This window comes from Amyelois transitella, chromosome 31, assembly GCF_032362555.1.
Source record: "Amyelois transitella isolate CPQ chromosome 31, ilAmyTran1.1, whole genome shotgun sequence".
Lineage (NCBI taxonomy): Eukaryota > Metazoa > Arthropoda > Insecta > Lepidoptera > Pyralidae > Amyelois > Amyelois transitella.
Genome location: NC_083534.1, coordinates 3166757 through 3190959, shown reverse-complemented (window position 1 = coordinate 3190959; position 24203 = coordinate 3166757). Strand labels below are relative to the sequence as shown.

Here is a 24203-nt window from a genome sequence, read left to right as displayed (position 1 = left end):
GAACGGTATGTTTGTGTTGATTTTATTATTGAGAGATGTGGCCGTGTGGTTCCAGGGACAAATACTAATAAAAAAAAGAATAGGACCACTCCATCTCTCTCACATGGATGTCGTAAAAGGCGAGTAAGGGATAGGCTGATAAACTTGGGATTCTTTTTTTTTTGGCGATGGGCTAGCAACCTGTCACTATTTGAATCTCAGTTCTATCATTAAGCCAAATAGCTGAACGTGGTCTCTTACGTCTTTCAAGACTGCTCGCTCCGTCTATCCCGCAAGGGATATAGACGTGATAATATTTATTTATTTATTTACGCCAATAATGCACCGGAATTCTTATATAACAAAATAAAATCTTGACAGTCTTCATTTCAAATAAAAAGGACAAATAACAAGTTTAATATTGGTAAGAAACAAAGAAGTTACTTACAGAAACAAACAAGTTGAAGAACGTTCACCTTTCTCACAAAATAACAACATACATACATATGGTCACATCTATATCCCTTGCGGGGTAGACAGAGCCAACAGGCTTGAAAAGACTGAATGGCCACGTTTAGCAATTTGGCTTAATGATAGAATTGAGATTCAAGTAGTGATAGGTTGCTCGCCCATCGCCTAAAAAAGAATCCCAAGTTTGTAAGCCTATCCCTTAGTCGCTTTTTACGACATCCATGGGAAAGAGATGGAGTGGTCCTATTCTTTTTTTGTATTGGTGCCGGGAACCACACGGCACTTTAAGAACTCACTGACCTCAAACTTAATCACAGAATAACCAAAAATTTTCTTAATACGAACGAACGAATGAATGAATGAATGAATCTTGTTCACAGCGAACGAGGGCCGCATAGAGTGCGTATGCGAGAACGGCAACGCGCTGATAGAGCAGAACGCGCCCGAGGCGAGCCGCGTGCGGCAGCGAGTGGACGACATCCGCGGCCTTTGGGACGACCTCCGGGAACTGGCTCTGGCCAGGCAGGAGGTATGTATTATCTATACTTCACTACATAGTATAAAACAAAGTCGCTATTTTTATCTGTTTGTCTGTACGCTTAAATCTTTAAAATTACGCAACGGATTTTGATGCGGTTTTTTGTAACAGGTAGAGTGATTCAAGAGGAAGGTTTTTATGTATAATGACATTTATAATTTTGCACCCGTGCGAAGCCGGGGCGGGTCGCTAGTAATATTATAAAGCTGAAGAGTTTGTTTATTTGAACGCGCTTATCTCAGGAACTACTGGTTCGAATTGAGAAATTTTTCTTGCGTTGAATAGACCGTTTTTCGGGGAAGGCTTTAGGCTATATAACATCACGCTGCAACTGTATGGAGCGAAGAAATCATGGAAAATGTGAAAAAAAAAAACGGGGGGATTTTATTCATCCTTGATGCCCAAAATAACTATTCACACACACACACACACAAAAAAAAAAATATTTTCTTAAATTATAACACCTTTTTCTATTCAGGCTCTAGCCGGTGCGAGACAAGTGCACGAGTTCGACCGCTCAGCGGACGAGACCTCCGCCTGGATCGCTGAGAAGCAGTCCGCCCTGGGCGCCGACGGGGCGGCCGCCCGCTCGCTGCATGCTCTACATGCCCAGCGGAGGAGGCTGCATGCCCTACAGGCGGATCTGGACGCGATACGCGCCAAACACCAGGAGTTGCAGAACGAGGCTGATAGGTGATTGATGATATACTCGAATGTGTTTTTTATCTTTGGCTGTCATATCTAATATATTTAAACGAGTATATATATAATCAGGATCTCGGAAACGGCTCCAACGATTTTCATGAAAGTTACAGATTAGGGGCTTTTCGGCTCAAGGAATCGATATATCAAGGTCCTAGGTTCGAGAAAAGCTCGGTTCCCAAGATATATAAACATTTTAAAAACCGCGTTTTAAGAAACTACATCAGCGCCATCTCTGGTAGACCGAGCAAAGCTCGGTCAACCGGGTACTATATATAAAATTCTCGTGTCACAATGTTCGTTCCCGTACTACTCCGAAATGGCTCGACCGATTCTCATGAGATTTAAGAGAAGGTCTGAGAATCGGCCTACATCTATTTTTCATACCCATTAGTGATAAGGGTTGTGTCCACTTAAAGTTTTTTTAAACTAGAAATAACTTAAAATAATTTATATGGCAAAACAACGTTTGCCGGGACAGCTAGTATATATATATATATACTCCCGCAAAGAATATAAGCGTGACTAAAAGCATGTTTGTACTTATGTGACATCACGTCCTTAGCATTAGACACGGTTTCTATGCCGTGAATTAGCGTACATCTAGTTTTAATTTATATCATATTCAAAAACATGTTTTATTTTGATCAATATATTGACTACCCATTCGCTTTTTGATTTTATATTTTTTTGTATTGAATTTTTGTTACATACCTACATATATATATAGGCACGTCTATATCCATTGCGGGGTAGACAGAGCCAACAGTCTTGAGCCACGTTCATCTGTTTGGCTTAATGATAGAATTGAGATTCAAATAGCGACAGGTTGCTGGCCCATCGGCTAAAATAAGATTCTCAAGTTTTATAAGCCTATCCCTTTATCGCCTTTTACGACATCCACGGAGAAAAAGACGGGAGTGGTCCTATCGTCGTGTGGTTCCCGACACCAATAGATATATATATCCTTCAATTACCTCTCTAGTTCTAAACACGTTCCGTTCTATCTCCATCCAGATTGGGCTCCGCGTTCCCCGATGGGTAAGAGACGGGAGTGGTCGTATTGTCGTGTGGTTCCCGACACCAATACATATATATCCTTCAATTACCTCTCTAGTTCTAAACACGTTCCGTTCTATCTCAATCCAGATTGGGCTGCGCCTTCCCCGATGGGTAAGAGACGGGAGTGGTCCTATCGTCGTGTGGTTCCCGACACCAATAGATATATATATCCTTCAATTACCTCTCTAGTTCTGAACACGTTCCGTTCTATCTCAATCCAGATTGGGCTCTGCCTTCCCCGATGGGTAAGAGACGGGATTGGTCCTATCGTCGTGTGGTTCCCGACACCAATAGATATATGTATATCCTTCAATTACCTCTCTAGTTCTAAACACGTTCCGTTCTATCTCAATCCAGATTGAGTTCCGCGTTCCCCGACGCGGCTGAGCACGTGTCCGCGAAGCTGGAGGAGGTGTCCGCGGCGCTGGCGGAGCTGGAGGCGGCGGCCGGCCGCAGCTCGCAGCAGCTGTCGCTGGCCGGCCAGCTGCAGGCTTACTTCCCCCACCACAACGAGCTGCTGTAAGTGGTGATATAGTAACTTATAGGTTGTGGGTAGATGTGACTAACTGACGGAGCTGCTGATGACTGAATGGTCAGTCATATACACTCGTCATGCTCCTGGTTACATGTGGATTCCAATCTTCTGTCTAAAGAGTCTCTTCTCTAGACAGGAAGGTGGACACATTGGATTATGGATTCAGTTGTCAGCCTCATCGTAAGAGCATCGGTTAGCAGTTAAACTAATGTAGGAGTAAATTTCTACCAAGCTAGAACGTAAGACCGTTGGTTATCAATTAGACTGTAATAGTGAGTATCAGGCAAGCTATACGTAAGAGCGCCGGTTAGCAATCAAACTAATGTAGGGAGTAAGTATGAGGCAAGATAAAGGAAGTGTCCGCGGAGCTGTCAGCTGTCGCTGGCCGGGCAGCTGCAGGCCTACTTCCCCCACCACAACGAGCTGCTGTAAGTGATACTCTTTAATATGACTCGCTTAAATGATGGTAACTCATACGTTGTGGGTTGCTACGGGAGTGGTAGAGCTGGAGACGGAGCTGCAGAGTCGTATACACTCGTCATGTTCCTGGTTTTAGTCATATGGATTACAATCTGCTGTCTAAAGAGTATTTTCTCTAGAGAGGAAGCTGGATTCCACGTGGGCTTACACATTGGGTTATAGATTTGGTTGCGAGCCTCATCGGTTAGCAGTTAAACTAATGTAGGAGTAAATTTCTACCAAGCTAGAACGTAAAAGCGTTGAGTATTAATCAGGCTGTAATAGTGAGTATCAGGTTAGCTTTACGTAAGAGCGCCGGTTAGCAATCAAACTAATGTAGGGAGTAAGTATGAGGCAAGCTAAAGGAGGAAGTAGAGAGTAAAACCTGCCTGTGACCTGCTTTGGTCTAGTTTAAAAATATTATTCATTCAAAATTCAAAAAGTTCAAAATTTTTATTCATTATTATAGGATATCTACTTCATATCGCTTAATAATTGTCAAATCGTATGGTTTAACAACATTGGTTGACGTCAAATAAATTACTTAAAACTAAGTTCACTGCCGCTTCCAAGGCGTCAGTCAGTGCAGCAGAAGCGGTAACAAACTGCACTGCAGCATTTTCTTCTTTCATTCATCACATTAACCCTATATCATTAAAAAATTTATTAATTCATCACATTAACCCTGTAAATTCATATGGTTACATGTGGATTTCAATCTGCTGCTGACAGTATATTTTATTTATTAATTCAACCCTGTAACTGTTTGACCAGAGCATGGACCAACGAGACCCTGGCCCGGGTGACCGCCCCGGAGCTGGCGCGCGACGTGGCGGCCGCGGAGCGCCTGCTGGCGAGACACAGAGACATCAAAACGGAGATCGACTCCAAGGATGATGCCTTCAAGACTTTGTATGCTGATGGTAAGCAAAAACTTGTCATTTACATGCCGTCTTTTACATGTGAAGCTGTAGATTCTTCATAGATAGCGATTTCTCGGCAAATATTGACGCTTTTAAGATATACGCTGATGGTAAGCAGGACTTTTAAGCTGTGTGGTATCCAGTATAGGTAACTTTAGTAAAAAGAGAACTGGCTCCAATCGATATTCTCCTTTTTTCTGAAGTCGGTGAAATTTCTAAAAATCTTCAATAAAAATTTCTAAATACACACAGTTCAAAATGAGAACTACCTTTTCTTGAAGGCGGTTAAAAACAATAACTCAATGTCTTGCCCGCGGAAGCGATTCCGGTGTAAAAATCTTCGTTCTCTCGCGTCATATAAATGATGATTTTGCGCTGAAAAGTGCTGTTTATTATTTATTTTCACCTCCTTGATAAAATAATGGTGACCATCTTTGTTTCCAGGCGAGAAACTGATCCGCGATGGCCACTTCATGTCCGCGGAGATAAGCGAGCGCATGTCGACGCTGCGCGCGCGCAGGGCCGCGCTCGACGCCGCGTGGAGCGCTCGCTCGCTCATCTACGAGCAGCACCTGGACGCGCTCGTGTTCCAGAGGGACGCCGACGCGCTGGACCACTGGATCACCAACAGGTGAGCTGCCTACCCCGCACGGGATATACACGTCATAATCATTTAATAAGGAAATTATTCCTAGCACTTTCAGAAGCTTAAAATAATCAAGTAAATACTGCTTTAATTTATATGTTTATACTATTTACGTAATGTTTTACGTTAACCAGTTACTTATATATCTATTTTGTCAATTGTTATGTTGTCAACACACTAGAATAATTTATATGATTTTTGTTAAATTTTTCGTCGCTATATGTCTATTTAATATGTAATTCTTATTGTAAAAATGTTGTAATGACTGTTTGTGCCAAAATAAACTAAAAAAAATAATAATATGTATGTTTGTAAGTAAAACTAATAGTTCCCGTGGGATTCGGGAATAACCTGTATTCTTCTATGGCGCGAGTAAAGTATAATAATTATTTCAATTTACTGAAAGTGATTTGTAATGTTTCTCAGGGTGCCATTGGTCCGCGACGGCAAATACGGCGAGAACGTCGCCCAGGTGGAGGAGCTGATAAACAGACATCGCGATTTGGAAGAAACCATAGAGTCGCAGAAGGACAAGTTCAACGCGCTGAAGAGGATCACATTGGTGAGCCGATAAGAGTATATATAAATAAATACACACGGGACAAATTGCACAGATTGAGTGACCCTCGATGTAAGTTCGAGACTTGTGTTACGAGATACTAACTCAACGATACTATATTTTTTAATAAACATGATAAACATCCAACACCCAGGCCAATCAGAAAAATTGTTTTCTCATCATGCCCTGGACGGGATTCGAACCCGGGATCTCCGGTGACACAGATAAGCTTACTACCGCTGCGCCACAGAGGCCGTCTATAAATATAAATTTATACATTAATCTTGATATAATATATTTTTAATTTGCTAATTTCGATTTCCGACTCAGAGGAGGAACATTGACTAAAATTAAAAATATTTACATATAATTACGCCCCTTGCGGAATGGACAGAACTAGCAGACTTAAGTAAGTTAAGATAGGCCACGTTCAGCTGTTTGGCTTAATGATAGAATTGAGATTCAAATAGGAAAGAAATGGAGTGGTCCTATACTTTTTTATATTGATATCGGTGCAATAAAATTATTAATCAATCAATATATTTGTAATTTGCAATGAGCTACCAACCTGTCACTGTTTGAATTCCATCAAAAAGCCATACGGTTCTTTTTTATTCAATTCATTTATTGCATTTCATTTTGTACATTTCAGTTCTAACTACTACAATAGTCTATACTGGTATAATAATGGGTACAACATGAACCTAGTAGGTTGTAGCAACATTATTATTAGAACGGCAAGCAGTTTTGTTAATTTTATTAAGTATTATTTGATTTTATTCAATTCAATTTGTTCAATTAATTCAATTCAAATTTCCATAATATAATTAAAAATTTAATTGCGTCAATATCATTAATTTGTATTTAATGTCAATTCCAAAAAAACTCGTTCATTTCAGTGTAGAGAGCTTTATTTATTAGTATTAATTTTAATAGATTTATAAACGTTAATTATCTGGAAGGGTATTATATATTTTTAATGTCATAACTGATGTTATTTTCTTTCTATTAGGATATCGTCGAAGACATCTTTATTAGTATAATACTGAACGTGGCCTCTCAATCTATTCAAGATTGTTGGCTCTTTCTATCCCGCAAGGGATACAGATGTGACTATATGTAGAATAGAATAGATTTATTTTCAAAATTGGATACAAGGTATCACATATTGACGTCACATAACTTAAAACTAATTATAACTACTACCGCTTCCAAAGCGCATGTGTAGAAGAAGCGGCGGAACAAACTACACTGCAGCATTCTCATCGGACGTCAATTTACAAATATACATACATACATAAAATCACGCCTCTTTCCCGGAGGGGTAGGCAGAGACTACCTCTTTCCACTTGCCACGATCTCTACATATTTCCTTCGCTTCATCCACATTCATAACTCTCTTCATGCAAGCTCGGCGGTTTCGGGTACTTTTGACCTGACCCTTTACCTTTACAAATATAGATCTCTTAAATCTAAATCGTGAACGAATGCACATTGTCTACATTAAAAAACTGATATGTATTTTATGTGTCTCCTCGTAAAGGTGGAGCAAGCGTTCAAACAGCAGCAGAACGAGGAGGAGGCCGCGCGGCGGGCGAGCGCCGAGAGGCTGGAGGCGGAGCGGCTGCAGCAGGCGCGGCGGCGGGAGGTGCAGCGCATCGAGGAGCTGCGGCGGCGGGAGCACAAGCAGGTACAGCCCCGGCTACCGTCTACCCCGTTACTGCTTTATACTCACATACATACATACATACATACATACATACATACATACATACATACATACATACATAAAATCACGCCTCTTTCCCGGAGGCGTAGGCAGAGACTACCTCTTTCCACTTGCCACGATCTCTGCATACTTCCTTCGCTTCATCCACGTTCATAACTCTCTTCGTGATGATAAATAGATGGATAATTCATTTTACTGTCTATACTAATATTATAAAGCTGAAGAGTTCGTTTGTTTGAAACATTTACATTACCTCAACGTCATGTCCTTATGCTATGTTTTCTAAGAAAAATGTGAGTAATTAATAAATATCTATCTATACTAATATTATAAAGCTGAAGAGTTTGTTTGTTTGTTTGAACGCGCTAATCTCAGGAACTACTTGTTCGAATTGAAAAATTCTTTTTGTGTTGAGTAGGCCATTTATCGAGGAAGGCTTTAGGCTATATAACATCACATTACAACTATAAGGAGCATAGAAATAATGGAAAATCCTTGAGGGCTTCGATGATGCCCAAAATAACTATTATTATTCACATCCGGTGAAAATGCCGCATTGCAGTTTGTTCCGCCGCTTCTTCTACACGTGCGCTATGGAAGAGGCAGTAGTTATTATAGGATTTAAGTGATGTGACTTATAAACATAATATAATTTCACAGACGGAACCAATCCAGCAGGCGGCCATTCCGGCGTCCTCTGAGGAGACGATCTCTCCGGCGCCGCAGTTCGAGAGGTTGCCCAAGAGCGATGCGCCTGCGCACGTCAAACGGGCTGAAAGTATGAGCGTGAGTATTTAGCTTAAAATCCTAAAAAAACCAAAGTTGATATTTTATTCAGGAAAATAGACGTTATTGAAGGAAATGCTGCAGTGCAGTTTGTTACCGCTTTATCTACACTGACGCTTTGGAAGCGGCAGTAATTTTAGTTTTAAATTCTTTATTTGTAGTCAAACAGTGTTGTGAAATCAACATATACGAGTATGACAATAATTAAGTGATGTGTGAACTCCGTAATAAAAATGTATGTTATTCTAGGTCTTCAGCTACCTAACAAACCACATTTCATCGTAATCGGTTCAGTAGTTTTTGCGTGAAATAGTAACAAACATCCATACTGAACTGACATCCTGACACACTCACAAACTTTCGCATTTAAATAGTAGTAGGAGATTACCGTGTGGTTTAGATGGTCGTGTGGTTCCCGGCACCAATACAAAAAATAATAGGACCACTCCATCTCTTTCCCATGGATGTCGTAAAAGGCGACTAATGGATAGGCTTACAAACTTGGGATTCTTTTTTAGGCGATGGGCTAGCAACCTGTCACTATTTGAATCTCAATTCCATCATTAAGCCAAATAGCTGAACGTGGCCATTCAGTCTTTTCAAGACTGTTGGCTCTGTCTACCCTGCAAGGGATATAGACGTGACAATATGTATGTAGGAGATAATTGTTATTGTTCATGTCGTTCACCCAGGTGGTGAAGACGCCCAAACGAACACCATCGTTCACCACCCGCCGCCGCACGCAGAGCTTCCGCCGGCACCGCACCGAGCTCGCCGTCGAGATTGAAGGTAAATTGTATTCGATATACAGGGTGACATTTAAAACAACTGCATCCTTTTAAACATATACAATACCCATGCTTCTGAGCCGTTTGAGCCTATTTTTATTTAAATAACGTCATCATTTTCACATTTAAAAAACCCTCAAAAACTACGTCACACGCTTTATTAAAGACCAATACTACAAAAAGAAATTAAAACTAAACATGGTAATAAATGTCTGAAAAATAAATTATTTTTCTAGTATCAAGATCAAGTAAAGTACAGAGTTGTCGAGATCGCTCAGCTGAATGAATTTTGTCCTTGACCTCTGAATCTTACGCGTCGCTTTTCCGCCGGCCGGGGTGATATGACGTATTTAGGATCGTGGATTTTGATACTTTTATTTTTTTCCTACTTTCTGAAATATGAACCGATATTTTTCTTTTAACGTTTTTAAATATCCTTTAGATGAGTACACTTAACAGTTAAATTTATGCAGTTGAATAAAAAGTCACCCTGTATATAGTGCCGTGTGGTTCCTGGCACCAGTACAAAAAAAGAATAGGACCACTCCATCTCTTTCCTATGGATGTCGTAAAATGCGACTAAGGGATATAGGCCTACAAACTTGGGATTCTTTTTTTAGGCGATGGGCTAGCGACCTGTCACTGTTTGAATCTCAATTCCATCTTAAAGCCAAACAGCTGAACGTGGGCTATTAGTCTTTACAAGACTGTTGGCTCTGTCTACCCCGCAAGGGATATAGACGTGATTATATGTATGTATGTATGTTATTATAAAACATAGTATCTCGCAACACAAGTTTTGATCTCACTTCTAGGCCAACTCGATCTGTGTTATTTATCCCGTATTATATACATATATATATTTATCATTAGATACAAATTCTTTATTATTTTGGCTGTCTATAAATATTAACTATGATTTCTTTGTTCAGGCTACTTGGAGAGAAAGCAGGAGACAGGAGTGGGGGGCAAACGCGCCACGGTGCGGTCGTGGCGGGCGTACTACTCCGTGCTGTGCGGTCAGCTTCTGTGCTTCTTCAGGGACGAGGTGGACTTCGCGAACGCCAAAGCCGCCGCCCCACCCGTCGCCATACTGAACGTGAGTTCGTTTGTTTATGACATGAGAGGAAGCGGAGTGCCGTGTTGTTTTAGGCAGTAATAAAAACAGAATAAGACTACGATTATTCTATCTCGTTCACATGGATGCCGTAAAAGGCGAGTAGGGGATAGGCTTATATACGACCATTATATCTCGTGCTTATGGATGTCGTAAAGGCGAGTAAGGGTTAGGCTTATATACTTGGGATTCTTATTTTAGGCGATGGGCTAGCAACATGTCTCTATTTGAATCCCAATTCTATCATTAAGCCAAACAGCTGAACGTGGCATATCGGTCTTCAAGACTGTTGACTCTATCTACGAACGTTTGTATGTAAGAAGAAGCGATGATTCGGACCGCCACCAAAGGGAAGATCTTCCTGTAGGCTGGTGTGATGCCTGGGGAACCGCACGACAGACGGTGTTGTGTCGGAGGTTGTATACAGGGTGTCTGGTTAAACGCATGCACATTGAAAGGGGTATATGATTCTCATCTATACTAATAATATAAAGCTGAAGAGTTTGTTTGTTTTTGAACGCGCAAATCTCAGGAACTAGTGATTTGAATTGAAAAATTATTTTTGCGTTGAATAGACCATTTATCGGGGAAGGCTTTAGGCTATATAACATCACGCTGCAACTATAGGGAGCGAAAAAATAATGGAAAATGTGAAAAAAACGGGGGAAATTATTCATCCTTGAGGGCTTCAATGATGCCCAAAATAACTATTACACGCGGACGAAGTTGCGGGCACAGCTAGTTGAGGGTATATATATATTTCTTTTTTACTGTTAAGGGTACTCATGTTGATTCAAGGTCAAATAAATCATTATGAGCCACCTCTTTGTTTCAGTTTCCACAACCTTGAATCTGTTTGTTTGTTCTTTTCTATTGTTAATTTATTCGTGTGATCACGGCTGTATTTATTCAAAAAAATAAATATTGTTTAAGCATTTTTTTAATGATAAATTATAATAAATGGTTAAATGCGCGAAATGTATATACTTTGTAACACCTATAATTGTACCGCATTTATATTTATTTATTTATTAGGTACCTACACAAAACAGTTTTACAACAAAACTTAATATAAAGATAAACAATAGAAACATGGTCAGTTGTAAAACCAAAAACAAGTGTACTCAGCATGATTAACATTATAAGTACTTACTTAGTACAATGTGAGCACAGAAATATGGAGCAAGTATTTGTATTTGTATTAAAAACATAAATAACCAAATCAACAGGCCCGCTGCGAACCGGCCGGCGATTACACTAAACGCGCTAACGTCTTCCGCCTCGCATGCGCCGACGGTGCCGAATACCTGTTCTCCACTCACACCAAGGAGCTGATGAGGGAGTGGGTCGCCAAGCTGGGCTTCCACGCGAAGCTGCCGCCGGAGCTGCAGCTGACGCCGTACTCAGCGGAATCGCCCACCGCCGAGCTGAAGAGGAGGTTACACGAGTGAGTGTCTCATGATGTAGTGGTTTCAGCTGGAGAGGTCTTCATTGGTCCATGGTTTTGATTTAAGATTTCTATGTAGTTGTTAGTTTTAATGTTACAACATACCAACTTAAAAAAAAAAAATTAAGAAATGGAGGAACTTAGTACTTAGCTCCGACAAGAGTTAGCTTTTGAATTTAAAAAGAAGAAGTTGTTAATTTTTGTCTGGTGCAAATGTTGCAGTGTAGTTTGATCCGCTGCTTCTTTAACACTTGCGCTTTGGAAGCGGTAGTGGATCTTGTGTGTTGTTGACGTCATGAAGTGACACCTTTTATCCTATTTTGAAAACAAATATATTTCTATTCTATTTCCGTGCCGTGTGGTTCCCGGCATCAATAGAAAAGAAGAATAGGACTACAAAATCTCTTTCTCATTGATGTCGTATAAGGCGGCTTTGGGAGAGGCTAATAAACTTGGGACTATTCTTTTAGGCGATGGTCTAGCGACCTGTCACTATTTGAATTTCAATTCTATTATTAAGCCAAACAGCTGAATGTGACCTAGAAGTATTTTCACTTTTACTATTGGCTCTGCCTGCCCCACAAGGGTTACAGACGTGATAATATATATATATTTCAATTTCACACTAAAATTTATGGGTTCTAATAACCTAAACTTTATCCACTTTATTTTTTCAAATCTTACCTTTTCTATATAGCGAAAAACATGTCTTACCCCACATGTTCATTTGTTTGTCTGTCTGTACGTCAGGAACGCGTCGTCGTCGTCGTCCGAGCCGTCGTCGCCGGAGCCGCGGCGCAAGCCTCGCTCCCAGGCGGACATACTGCAGGAGCATCGCGCCGCTCAGCGCGACAGGAATATTGGTAATTGGATTTCATTTTCAGGATACGCTGCTTTGCCGACGTTAATTTAGTGCCATCTCTGGAAAAAACTGATGAATTAAACAATAAAAACTATGTACTAAATAAGCACCATCGATGAAATGTGAAGAATTTAGCGCCACCTACATTTAAGAATTTAGCGCTACCTGCGAAAAAAGTACAATTTTGTCGCACATCCCACGGGAACTTAAGTTTTTACCGGGATGAACCCTATGTCCTGCTGCAAATTCTTACTTATATATACACGATATTTCAAGAGTATTTGGTTCAGTAGATAATGCGTAAAGACTAACAAACAAACTTAGTTTCCCATGTATAATTATTGTTTGTTTGTAAACTTATTGCACATAAAAATAAATATAACAAATTAAAAAGCAATTATTGTATTTAGAAGAATATGTACAATTTTCTTTGTTCAAACAAAATTGAAATTAACAGAATTTCTAACATTACGCGGACTAAACCGCGGGAGTTCTATAATTATCAATTAACTAGCGGCATCTCTCGCGTATAATATTAAAGTAATATTACATTAAAGTTCCATCCAAATCCGTTGAGTGAGAGCTTAAAGGTTTGAGCGAAAAACGTAAGACATGCAATATTATGACAGATTGGTAAATAATCACGTATTAGTAATTTGTCGCATATGGTCAGAATAATGAAATGATAGATTTTAAATACATAGTTATTTTCGCATAGTACATAAGAATCCTGCTAATATTATAAATGTCAGTATGGATGTTTGTTACTCTTTCACGCAAAAACTGCTGGACCGATTACGATGAAATTTGGTATGTAGGTAGCTGAATACCCAGAATAACATAATAGGCTTCTTTTTATCCCGGAGTTCCCACGGAATTGATAAGGTTTCTGTGCGGACGAAGTCGCGGGCTGCCTCTAGTTAAGATATAAATTTAGATTTTGGGTAACAAAACATTTATTTTTATATTTATGTACATCAAGGAAAACAATAAGAATAGAACTTAAACTAAAAAGAAATTCAGAACAAGGGCACTGCTTATTACTAGAGAAACTCCTCCTAGTAGGCCCGCGACAATGTTTCTTTTTAATATTAGTGTTGTATTATAAATATTGTAATGGTTTCAGAATCGTCGGTGTTGCCCTCCCTCCCCCCGCGGCAGCCCCCGCAGCCCCCACAGGAAGACGCCGCCGATGTAGTATTAAGGTATGTATTTATTTATATATGTACATACATATATAATCACGTCAATATCCCTTGCAGGGTAGACAGAGCCAACAGTCTCGAAAAGACCAATAGGCCAATAGGTTCTGCTGTTTGGCTATATGATAGAATTGAGATACAAATAGTGATAGGTTGCTAGCCTATCCCTTAGTTGCCTTTTACGGTATCTATGGAAAAGAGATTAGAGCCTATTCTTTTTTTTTCTACTGGTGCCGGGAACCACACGGCACTGTTTCTATTTATTGTTATGAAAATTTATATCGCAAAAAGTTATGTATTAAAATTACAATTTTGCACGATCTTAACGTCATTTCCTGGCCGGGTATCGAACTTGGGAAGCGCGTGAGAGGCAAGAACCTTGTTGTTTCCACGTAAACAAAAGTTCTTTTGATTTTTATGTCTTTTTCTTTTAAATGATAAAAGAAATGAATTATCGGATAGATGATTCGTTCGTCATGTGTATTTACCAGTTAGAGATACCTAGGTTTAGACTCTGTCCATCCAACAAGAAGTAGAAATGAATATTATATTTATTTTTGTAGAAATTCCGAAGGCAACAGCGCGTGGGGTCGCTCAAGGTTCTCAAACGGGAGAGATGTCAATTCAGAGTTCATTCGGTCGCAGAGAGATGGTAAGTGAGAGTGAGTTAGAGAAAGAAAGAGTGAGGATGAGAAACGGAGTGAGTATGAGAGTGAAATCACTTATCATTAGTTGATGGTGTGAAATAATATAAATTACTAAGTCGATTTGATGAGTGTCACGATGTTTTAAGAAGTGATTCAGAAATGAGAGTACTTGAGTTTTTGCTGTTAAAATATTTCCCGTTCTCGTGGGAATTTAAAAAATAAGTTTTGCATTATTTTTTATCTCGGAGAATCGACAATATTCATACAACATTTAACACGAGAAGATTTTGCCGTAAATGCGTTACAAATATACTTTGGTATTTATTATTTAAGTTTGGATTTAAAAAAATTGAAACTGTGTGTGTGTGTGTGTGTGTGTGTGTGTCTGTGTGTATGTGTGTGTATGTGAGTATGAGAAAGCATGTTCAGAAAATTTTATTTCGATTTTTTTTTAATAATGAAATTATTGCGTAAATTGTTTTTAATTGCTTTCTTACTTTATTTCAGTTATATTTTAGGGACAAAATTATATTTGTATATGTCCGTCCCGTGCATGGCTGTACAGTCGGAGTCATATAAACATGACCATATGACATAAGTTTTAAAGAGTTCCGTTTATCTGTATCTGACTGTACATGTGTCGTTGCCACTGTGTGAGTCAGACTCGATCCAAAATTTAAAGTCATCACATGCTATTTATTATTTTTAGGAATTTGTTATTAATTAATTTTATGTTTCTTTTTAATTACTTACAAAGTTATCCGTAAAAACTGTCACTTGTAGAAACTGGAAGCGATCTAGGGCTGAGCTTTTTATGGCCCCCGCTGCGGATTGCGTTTGTTTTGTTTCATACAAACTCTTATAATACAAAATTGTCGTGTTAACTTCAGCGCCCATCAGGTTACTGTGTGGTAGTTTTTTAAGTGTGTTTTTTTTTACTGATTTCTATCGTTTTTGTCGAATAAAATCAGTCATTACTTGCTTAAACGATGTTGTTTTAAAAAGTGGCCCATTGTGGCACCATTATGACAGCGAAGTACAGTCAACATCAGATAAACCTGTCCCACTTATGGATTTTGTTTTTACGACAGAATAATCTTGTTTATGGAAAACAATAGATTTATTTTCAAAATTGGATACAAGGTATCACTTATTGACGTCACATAACTTAAATCTGATTATAACTACTACCGCTTCCAAGCGGCGGAACAAACTACACTGCGGCATTTTCATCGGACGTCAATTTACAAATATAGATCTCTTAAAACTGCATCGTGGACGAATGCACATTGTCTACATTAAAAAACATGAATGAATGTAGAACTGCCTTATCTTCTTTATCTGCCGTTGACTGTAATACACATACGGAGTCTAGCTAAATTTATGTGTAGCTTCGCCATAAATATTCGCCCCAAAAACTAGCTCTTTCTCCTAAACTGCGCAAAAAAAACACACGAATCACACAAAACATGTAACTCAGCCGCTGACGGCGCCCCCCCACTGCCGCTGTCCGGGCCGCCGGACCGGCCCCCGGTCCCGGAGCGGGCCAGACCGGACCCACCCGACCGGAGAACCGAATGGCAACAGCCGGAGAAGCAGTCGGTCACTGCCTTAGTCAACAGCTACCAACAGAGGATGAGCGGCAGAGACGGCAACAAGAACTGGACATACGAAGGTCACAACGTGGAGACCACATCTCATTTCTACACAGCGAGCGAACTGGGTCAGTCCGTTTGCCGGCAGATGGCGCGTCCCACTCTTCCGACCAATCGGGGAGCTAGGTTTTTTTCGCAGCAGCGAGCTGATTGGTCGATCGTTTAGCGCGTCAGTTTGAAATATTTGACGCGGTTGTAAATTTTCTTTGTGCAATTTTGTTTTAGGCCTATATAATATTTGATAAATTTTAAGACAGTTTTAATTTAATGAATAGGTTCTTTATTTGTCAGTTTTACGTAAAGAGTGGGACGCTTGTAGTTTCAAAGCGAGAAAATCTTCCGCCTTTTTTAAAAGATCAGCGATGGGGTTATTACCCGATAAACAATTATGTACCCAAATGTTCATTTTTTTTTTTTTTTTGATTGGGTAACATTTTACACCGCCATCTCTCGTCTTTAAAGTAGTTTATCTTCCCTCTATCTGCATTAACAGTAACACAAAATAACAAAATAATGCAAGTGGTTATTTTTTATTTTATTTTTACAAAGGTGACGGTTGGAAAAAATACAGTAACATTTTATACAGTAGTTTTTTTTCCAAAAAAATAATTTAAAAAATCTAAATACATACTAACATAAACAAAACACAACTGACGTGTATGAAAACGGCATTGACGCGTATCAAAACGCTTTTGATTGAAATCACTATAATTTATTGAGTGTCTATGGTGTGCGCTATATTTAAAATTAAAAATTAAGAGTCTTCTTACTAATGTAGTTATTTCATCTGTGCAATTTAGGCTTCTTATTTCTAATAATTACAATAAAAAAATATAATTAAAATCATTGTTTCTATAATTTTATTAACAGGTCCTGAATACTTACTTACTTTCGTACTATTTTTCTTCTCTTTTATCTCTTCCTGATTCCTTATTTATGTCGAATCGAATCTTCTTTTTTTTGTTATCATTATTTTAAATGTGTTATCAAAAAATGCTAGAAATTAACACAAATACCTAAATGTTTTGTTTCATAAAAAACATATAAATTTTACAAAAGTAACTTGTGTCGATTTCTGGCTGAGCCTTCCTTAGTTTTTCAAAATTTTATATAAATCTTCTTCATTTGGCTATTAATGTGTAAATTTATATATTGTTTTTATATAAAAACTTAGTAACTTTTTTTTATAATTATATAAACTTCTGTATATTATCTTTTTCTATTTCAAAAACGCGTTCAGGATCGAGTCACCTGCTATATGTTCTGCATCGCGTCACATGTATGTTTATGTGCATTCTTTGCTTAACTTTTTATATAATATAATTGTATCTTTTTTTAATTTAAACTTCAGACTATATTAAAGGGTAACCTCCATAGAATTCTGAATATATAGATGTAGATGATAGAAGTGTTTAATGCAGGTAAATGGTGTGATCGTAACTGATGCTTTACATCACCACCTGTCACCAAAACGTTTTTAACTGCCTTCAAAAAAGTTAGTTCTCACGACATGTATGTATGTATGTATGTTTGTCCGCGATTATCTCACGTTTCGTTAAAACTGTGTTTGATGCGGTTTTCACGAAAGTATTTGTTACACTAAAGATATACAAGAAATTTAACTGACGTCATAAAGAATGGAGGTATCATCTCTGTCTACCCTGCAAGGGATAAAGACGTGATTATAAGTGTATATTTATGTTATACTTATACGTATATTTAAATAATATTTGCGTATCTTAACCGTTTCGTCACCTACCGACCGTTTTAACCCAGCTGCGTCATCAGGAGACAATTGGGAGCTATCTGTGATACCCTTAATATAGTCTGGAGTCGTTGTAGACTAAGTAGATTTGGCATGTAAGACATATGCTTGTTATATATTTAACTCTATTCTTTCTATGTTAGGATATAAAGTAGTATAACTTGTTTTTTTTTTTAAGTAAAATATATAGAGTTGTGTGAGTGTGATATTATGGAAACACTATATATTTTACAAAGAAATGTTTATATTTTTTTTTTTACTTTATTTTATGGTGTAACGGCTTTTATTAGAGAAATGCATTGTTTTCGAAATATCTTTAGCTTGCATCTACTTTTTTTGTGTCACGTGTAGTTCGTTTATAAGTCTTCTATAATTAATTTATATTATCTATTGCAATGAGAAATAAAACCTTATAACTTTATGGTAGATATAGGCCACTCAATAATTAAACATAAAAATAACGTTATAAGGTTTAAAATCAAATATTTTAGTTTTGTAAATGCTATATATGTGTAGATAGTCGCTTTTGTGTGGTTTGGTTGTATTTATATAACTATGGAGTATATTTTATATATTTTTCTATCAGTTTCTTAGTTATAACCGGTGAACGTAGGTGGTCTAATCGGTAAGGTGCCCGGTTAAAATGCGTGATGCGCAGAAAGGCACTGGTTCAAATCCCACCTCGGCCATATACCAATGACTATTTTTAAAGCTATGTACTTACATTAGTTTGAATAGTAACCGATGCTCTTACGGTGAGGGAAAACATCGTGAGGCAAACTGAATAGCAACCAGATGTGTAACCTTGGCCGAACCAATACAGGTTAGGATCCCCTGCAAAGGTTGCGGAGGTCAGATGGGAATCGCTTCGTGTAAAAACCTGACTCACCCAATTCGGGAACAAGAGTCAAAGGTATACCCCGGACTCCTCTCCCGGGTTCCTATAAATTTAAATATTGCATAAAGATTTTTTCGGTGTAATCATATAATCGCATAATAATGTTTTTTTACATATAGTACGATCACGTCTCGGAGTTTCGCAGGCAACTAAACTGGCTGCCCATTCGTTTGCGTAGAAATATGAGAATACTTTGCCTTCTTTACAATACTCTCTATAATCCTGCATACGCCTCATATCTGCGCAACCGCTTCTCCTTTGTTTGTCCTGTCGATACTCCATGCAGGTCTCATCGTAGGACCATGCTTAAATTCCCTACGCATCGTTCGGCCACTTTCTCCAACTCCTTCTCTGTCCATGCTGTTAGATTGTGGAACTCACTGCCTCCTGAGATACGTGACTCTAAATCACTGTCCCAATTTAAAAAATTAATTAAAATTTATTACCTCTCCAAGCCTTGCTAATTTGGTATATATTGTATTTACTTTATGTAAGTTTATTTTTTTTGTATTTATATATTTATTTTATTATATTTTATTTATGTATTTGTTTATGTATGTCTATTATTAGTTGTGTGAGTGGAGTACACGCCTGTCACCCTTTCCATCACATCTCCTGTCTCGGGTCTGCTGGAAGAGATTTCTTTTGAAATAAGCAGAACCTTTGTAATTTTGTTTCTTGTGTTTATCAGTCTCGATGTTTTCTGTGTACATAAATTAGTAAATAAATAAATAAATAAATGAAAAGCACCAAATGCAGTTTTAAAACTTTGCATTCAAAATTACCCAACTCAATGACTATGGTCCATCAAATGTGCAGTACACGTCTTAGGCTAATATATAGTTAATAATCACAGTCGTATGAAGGCAAATTTTTCTCCGATTTTCTTATTGTATTGTTGTACAGAAAAAATAAAGTTCATTTTTATTTATTTATTCTACAGCTTACGGCGGCAACGCTCAACGGCCCGCGTCTGTGGCGGGCAGCGGCGGCTCACCAGCTTTGGACCAGCGGCCCGCGTCTCGGTAAATACCACGTTTTACAACGCTCTCTTTCTTGGAACTTACATTGTGATGTGAACTAAACTAATTTGCCGCGAAAGAACAACACACTGTGATGTGAACTAAACTAATTTGCCGCAAAAGTATTGTTGATTTTTATTTTTATTATTGCTTAAAATCTTGTTTTCGTGGGAGTTTCAAGAAATATTCACTATGCTCACTTCTGTGCTTACGCACAATAGGCAGGTTGGCAGTCAGTAAATTACGTGTGTTATTTTTGATTTCTGATATTTATATATATGTATTTTTTTTCCACCAGATCGTCCGGAGAATCGGAGCTATCGGTGAGCGGGGTCTCCAAAGACAAGAAAGACAAGAAGGGCGTTTTCGGAGGCCTGTTTAGCCGGAAGAAGAGGCCACAGAGCCACATGTAACTTTAAATATCAGTGATTATTAACTACGGCCATTTTGATGGTTTCTTTTTTGCATCTATCAGAATAAAAAAGCATATAGTGTATGCATTGTTCTTAATGATACCTGATTATTATTCTTAATGATACCTTATTATATAGTGTATGCATTATTCTTAATGATACCTGACACTTTTTAATAATATTTTTTTTTAATTGCCATTATAATGGCTTGCAATTGCAAAAGGTTTCTGAATTAAAACTAATCGAGCATTTAGCTAATGTATGTCAAATGTAAACAAAAACGTAAAATGCTTCGTTCAAATGGCATTAACAATATGACAGTTCAATCTATAATGGCGGGAAGTCATTGAAAGAGAATCCGTTTTGGATGGTCGTAGTTTTTCAATGAAATAAATTTTAAAGCTCATAATATCATGTTATACAAATTGTTTTTTGGTCACGTTGTAGAGATGACTCTTGTTGTATTTTTAGGATATTATACTTCGTGTATTGATCATACTTCGTTATAATATAAATTGAAGAAAATAAATCGTGTGCCTTAAAATTGTCTTCCCGTAAATGAGCCTTCTTCTTGTCAAGTCCAAATGGCTACGAATATTGGGGTTACATGATTTAGACTAGTATTTGGCCTTATGAATAGATAATAATAATGCAATTATGAATATTTGTCATCATACAGTCTATATATACCATATTGAATTCGGAATAATTTCTAAATAAGTTTCATACTTTTTCATCTGCACATCATATTGAATTTGGAAAAAAATTTAAATCGGTTTTATACTTTTTAAAAAACTTCATTTTTATCAGGTTGGGTGCTTCTAAGATGACGTTTTAATCGATAACTTAATATCCCTTATAATACAAATGTTGTTTGACCAACTCTCGTTATTTGTATATAACTATTCCATTTTATGCCGTTTTTATTGGCCTTTAGTTGTGTATCGTGCCTTTTGATCGTGTTATATTTTATCTTTACGCCGCTATTCGGTGTTATGGTACATTGATGTATTGATTTTGTAGATTTCTTGGTATTTATCGGCTAAATTTAATAAACTAGAGTTGAAACGATTGTTTAAAATTGGTAAAGCGGAATTGGAGAATACACGCGAGACGCGTTTTTCTATTACGTTAAATAATTAACACGCAAAAGACCTTTTTTTAAAGCTTTCATTTAGTTTGACTTGTTCCCTTACGCATTATAGCTTGCGTAATATATAATTTAAAAGAATTTGGTCGGTAAATATGTAGAAATCGATAGAGTAAAAGTGGTACATTCCTGAATTGTGACAGTCACAAATTGGTGTAACGTGTGGACCAAACATGCATTTTTTGCAAAAGAAAGACTTATCGATGATTCCATTTTGAAATTATATAAAAATATTTGAAATGTATACGTTGTTTGTTTATACGGTGAGCAATATACATGTTTCTGAATCTATTTATGTATTTCAACTATAAATTTTTTTAAACACATAACTCTGCATAAAACAATCCTAAAAAAATATTTGAACATATAAATAAATAAAAGTATTTAAAATAAGCAATAATTGTAATCATATCGACAATAATCTTTTTATGTATTGTTATAGTTTAAGCGTAATCATAATAGGGTAGTTTTCAGAAAATTGACGATTTTGACAAAAAGTAAAAAAATGTTGGAATGGTGTTTGTATGATATTGTATTTGATTTGTTATGTCAAAATGAGTACGTTTTACTGTAAGGGAACTAGGAATTGCCAGTTTTTTAGCAAGTAAGAGACAGGTTAATTAGAAACAGGCAGGTTAAATTAGATAACGACAGGTTAGATTAGAAAAACTCTCAGGTAAATGATAAATTAGGCAATATTGTAAAAAAAAAACTTAAAAATCAGACTTTTATTAATAAAAAATCACAAGCATGAGACATTCATACTAAAGGAACTTCAAAAATGGCACTTGCTTATTATCTAATCTTATTTTTAGGATCATAATTAATATCAGTCAAGTCTAGGTAACAATTGAGACATATTAACTTACTAAATAAGGAAAATAAACTTCACATCCTCTGATGGACCATTACTTAATCAGTTTTTAGTAACAAACAAAATAAAATATAATTATAAAACTTAACAACTGTTATTCCTTCTCAATTAGTTTCATATAATTTCCAAAATTAAAATTTAAAAGAAAAGAAGATGCATGATCTCCTAAAAATAATTATTTATCGATTTTAAATTTGCTTAAAGACCTTGGAAACTCGAATGCTCCAACTCTTTTAGAGGAAGATTTAAAGTAAGGCGCTGGAAGTTTTTTTATTACTTGATATTTTCCAACCACACTTATATCGGTTTTCTCTGGCCATTTAAATCGTCTGTCATCAATTTTCTTGGCAAATTTTATGTCAAGACTGGCTAAAGACTCATTGACAACTTGGCCCACATAATGGTGTATCAATTTTTTCTGTGAAACTAGCTTCACCACCACCCAATCACCTTCATGAACATTATCCTCATCAACGTCAGTGTTGTCATTTTCTTCGGACTCACTTTTCTCTGTTACTTCATCTTCCATATTATACAAATCTGATTCAGGTGAAGGAGGTAATGTTCTTTCTTCTTCGGAACTTGTGCTTTCGCGACTTTTTCTTTGCCTTTTTATTTTTTGTTTCTTTCTAGTTATCTCTTGTTTGTACTTTTGTTCTATAATAGTTGCTGACTTATTATTTTTCTTTTGTATTACTTTTATTTTTTTATTTCTTTTAGATGTTTGTTGTAGAATCTGTCCTTTCTTTCGCTCTTTGCTATTAATTTTTGACGGTCCTGCTCTTGAATGTGAGCGGATGATATTTGGACTCATATATTTGGCAGTTATAGGTTTAGACCTTTTCAAAGAAGTGGAAGGAGTTATTGCAGGCACAGAGGAATCAACGCCAGGAGGACGAGCATCAGAGGATAATAGCGGAATTACAGGTATGTTATGAGGAGATTCTGCAGTTACAGGAGAATTGGCAGACATAGTCAGTTCAGCTAAGGCCGAGGAAGACCGTTGAGTTAAACGTTCACTGTGTGTTGATCTTATTACCCTCTGAAAACAATCAGGAAATTCATCATCGAAAATATCAACTCTTTCAGTCCCTGTTATATTAAAAGCATCCACTGAAGTTAAATTTTGAATGATTATTTCTTCAGGCAAGCTTAAATTAGTACATTCAGATCTTATATCTGATGTTAACGGCGCAATCCCAGATCTAAGTTCTTCAGGAATATCTGCTTCACTCGTAGAACAAAATGCGTAAGATCTATGTAAAGGAACTACTGACAAAGTTATATTTGATGGGTTTTGACTCTCAATATCGTCGGGTTGGTCAATGTTGGAAGGGTTAGGCAATATTTCTGATCTAAGAACATGAGAGCCGAGATACTTGACGTGGCTACAACTTTGAGGTTCAATGATACAAGTCTTTTCGACACAACTTAGGTTTCTCATTGTCACCTGATCCTTATGGCTATAATTCCAAATAACTTGGTGGACTTGCTGGGTGCCTTTGAAAGAACGAAGATCAGAAGGTAACAGTATGTCTTTTTCTATAATATCATAATCGGATACCGTTTCAATCACTATATTCTTTGTATTAGATTTAAGTTCTTCAACAAAAGTATCGAAATTGGGAATATCGTAACCACGGGAAACAATTGCATCAGCAGTTCGCTTTAAAGTTCCTCCAACACCGTCGGGAGCTCCCTTCCCATGGCCAGACTCAGTATAGTTCCACGTTAAATGGACCAATCCGGGATATTGCCATTTTAAGGCGCCAATGACAAAGAAAGTCTTGTAATTTCTATATTGACTTGTGGCAGAATCAGATACGAAGTGAAAGGTCGTAATTTGCGGTGCCTTTTGTTTGAGATATTCAAGTATAGGCCCTATATGAGCCCATACCGCAGCAGCATCATGTCTTAAATTCTGACTAAATGTAGCAAAACATTGTGTTGTTCTGGTATAGTCGCTGTCAAAGA

The 24203-nt window shown here is 37.4% G+C and overlaps 1 protein-coding gene across 4 annotated transcripts in view; it reads left to right on the top strand.

The window, feature by feature from the left end:
* LOC106138957 (spectrin beta chain, non-erythrocytic 5) overlaps window positions 1-21810 on the top strand; it is an 81731-nt gene extending 59921 nt beyond the window's left edge. For 3 of the 4 annotated variants that reach the window (XM_060953274.1, XM_060953276.1, XM_060953275.1), the window contains 17 exons: window positions 831-979; window positions 1467-1681; window positions 3110-3271; window positions 4521-4669; window positions 5114-5300; window positions 5742-5877; window positions 7418-7564; window positions 8264-8389; window positions 9082-9178; window positions 10110-10276; window positions 11524-11741; window positions 12492-12604; window positions 13730-13808; window positions 14369-14457; window positions 15933-16175; window positions 19714-19795; window positions 20091-21810. In XM_060953274.1, the coding sequence (XP_060809257.1) occupies window positions 831-979; window positions 1467-1681; window positions 3110-3271; window positions 4521-4669; window positions 5114-5300; window positions 5742-5877; window positions 7418-7564; window positions 8264-8389; window positions 9082-9178; window positions 10110-10276; window positions 11524-11741; window positions 12492-12604; window positions 13730-13808; window positions 14369-14457; window positions 15933-16175; window positions 19714-19795; window positions 20091-20205 (2474 nt within the window). In that variant the 3' untranslated portion in view covers window positions 20206-21810. The remainder of the gene's footprint in view (window positions 1-830; window positions 980-1466; window positions 1682-3109; window positions 3272-4520; window positions 4670-5113; window positions 5301-5741; window positions 5878-7417; window positions 7565-8263; window positions 8390-9081; window positions 9179-10109; window positions 10277-11523; window positions 11742-12491; window positions 12605-13729; window positions 13809-14368; window positions 14458-15932; window positions 16176-19713; window positions 19796-20090) is intronic. The other variant, XM_060953273.1, reaches the window with a different exon arrangement.
* The last annotated feature ends 2393 nt before the right edge of the window (window positions 21811-24203 follow it).